This window comes from Arachis ipaensis, chromosome B3, assembly GCF_059453495.1.
Source record: "Arachis ipaensis isolate K30076 ecotype BB chromosome B3, ASM5945349v1, whole genome shotgun sequence".
NCBI lineage: Eukaryota > Viridiplantae > Streptophyta > Magnoliopsida > Fabales > Fabaceae > Arachis > Arachis ipaensis.
The window spans coordinates 6,661,312-6,663,429 of record NC_142438.1 but is presented as its reverse complement, the minus strand read 5'-3'; the positions used below and the strand labels follow the sequence as shown (position 1 = coordinate 6,663,429).

The 2,118-nt window shown below is 39.7% G+C and overlaps 1 protein-coding gene across 1 annotated transcript; it reads left to right on the top strand.

Moving 5' to 3' along the window:
• Nucleotides 1–213: 213 nt before the first annotated feature.
• Nucleotides 214–654, top strand: LOC148569708 (uncharacterized). Its single transcript, XM_088506600.1, has one exon. It carries the CDS (start codon nucleotides 214–216, stop codon nucleotides 652–654), a length of 441 nt encoding a protein of 146 aa, XP_088362726.1.
• Nucleotides 655–2,118: the final 1,464 nt, after the last annotated feature.

Sequence of the window (2,118 nt, the reverse complement as noted above, 5' to 3'; positions counted from 1 at the left end):
TTACACTAAACACCAACTGTAAATATACGCCTCAATCACACTAGCACACTCTAAATACTTGTACTGTAGCACACTTCACCTTTATCTTTCACTAACAAGAAATGCAATAACAGTTTTTCCTGTGAAACTTCTCTTCTATCAGTTTTCTCTTTTCTTTCACCTCCTATCTCATATCTGATACCTTATATGGTATCAGAGCTCTCGTTTTGATCCATGGATCACGCCCCTTCCGCACCGCAAAATCGATCAGCTCCAACCATGGTCTCAATTGCCAATTTTCCAGCAACAATCAAACTGGACGAAGACAATTTCAAAGCCTGGAAGCGCCAAGCCCTAGCCTGCATCAAAGCCAACCAATTACAAAGTCACATCATAGCAAATTCAATTCCAAGAAAGTACAACACAGTAGAAGATCAAGCCGCAGATAAAGTCTCACAAGAATTTGAGGAATGGGAGCAAAAAGACGAATGTCTGGTAGCGTGGATGTTGTCTGCAATGGATGAATTTTTCGTAAACAATGTAGTTGAATATGAGTATGCCTTCCAGATCTGGGAGGTTCTTGAAGAACATTTCACAGCTAGAATGAAGTCGAAGATAAAATTGCTGAAGACTCAGCTAAAAACAATCAAAAAGCATGGCTCATCAGCCACATAATTCATCGCAAAGATCAATAAGGTAGCAAATTGTCTCTCTTCTCTTGGAGCTCCTCTAACCAAAGACGAGTATTTTGAGTGCACACTTAGAGGATTGGACGAAGAATTTAGTGCCTTTATCACTATGGTCAATGGAAGATCTGATCACATGTCTATTCACGAATTAGAGTCACAGTTGCTAGCTCAGGAAGAAGTAAATGAAAGATTCCATAAAACAGACTTAAACATGGTGCATGCAAACCTAGTGCACAAGAAACCAGATTCAAGCAGAGAAGATGTGGAATATCAAACGGAAACGCCCTATGAGAGCTACTCAAGGGACTATGGCAGAGGACATAGTGGTCGAAGAGGCAGGGAAAGAAGCTTCAGAGGAGGACGTTCTTGGTGGCAGAACAACAAACCCCAGTGCCAACTGTGTGGAAGAATAGGCCACACCGTGTGGCAGTGCTATCACCGGTTCAACCAAAATTACCAAAACCCAGAGTTTCAACACTCGACCAGTGGACCTCCACCACCCAATGATGGCTTTCACCAGCAAAATCAGCAAGCTCAAGCCTTCTATCAACCATAATCCTCCCAATCTCAGCCATACAGACCACAAGCTCAACCTCAACAAGTAAATCAAAACCCCCAAGCACTGCTCACTACTCCAGGGTTAGATCCAGGATGGTACCCGGACTCAGGCGCCTCTCATCACGTCACATTCGACCAAATAAACTTAATCAACAGTTCAGAATATCAGGGACCTGAACAGGTGTTTGGAGGTAATGGAAAAGGTATGAACATTGCTAATATTGGAAGGTCTATCATTCATGCATCTATGTCAAACAAAATTTTCAAACTCCAAAATTTGCTTTATGTCCCACCATTTCAAAAAATCTAATTAGTATATCAAAGTTTGCATTAGACAATGGAGTGTTCTTTGAGTTCTGGCCTTACCTATGTGCTGTAAAATGTCAGGAATCCAAGAAGATCCTGCTGCAAGGCAAAATTAGAAATGGATTGTACAAATTTGATGATATTCAAATTCAAAGGCCAATCTTGAAAGTTGAGAAAGAAAAGGCATCCAATGCTGAAAAGAGAATTTGTGCAAATGTAATGAAAAAGAAGGAGTAAAAAATGCAGTTTATTCAAAGAAAAAGGAAAGAAAACAAGACTGTTATGATTCAGAAAAAGAAGAGCAAAAGTCAAATAAAAGCATACCAGAAGCAGTTTGCAAAAGCAAGTCTGTTGATAGTGTTGATAGTGTTAGCAAATCTGTTCATAGCACTGTAAATAGTGTCAAAAGGCATGTTGCCAATAGCAGCAAATTAGCAAGTAATAGCAGTAGTGAGTCTGCTGACAGTACAAATGTCAAAAAGAATAATGAAAAAGATAGTGCAAACAATGTAATTGTAAACTTTGATACATTTACCTCTCAATTCAATAAAAGAGCTCCTTTTTGTAACACTGCTGATCCTCCACT

Coding starts and splice junctions, on each gene's coding strand:
- LOC148569708 (XM_088506600.1), top strand. CDS start 214: ATGGATCACGCCCCTTCCGCACCGCAAAATCGATCAGCTCCAACCATG.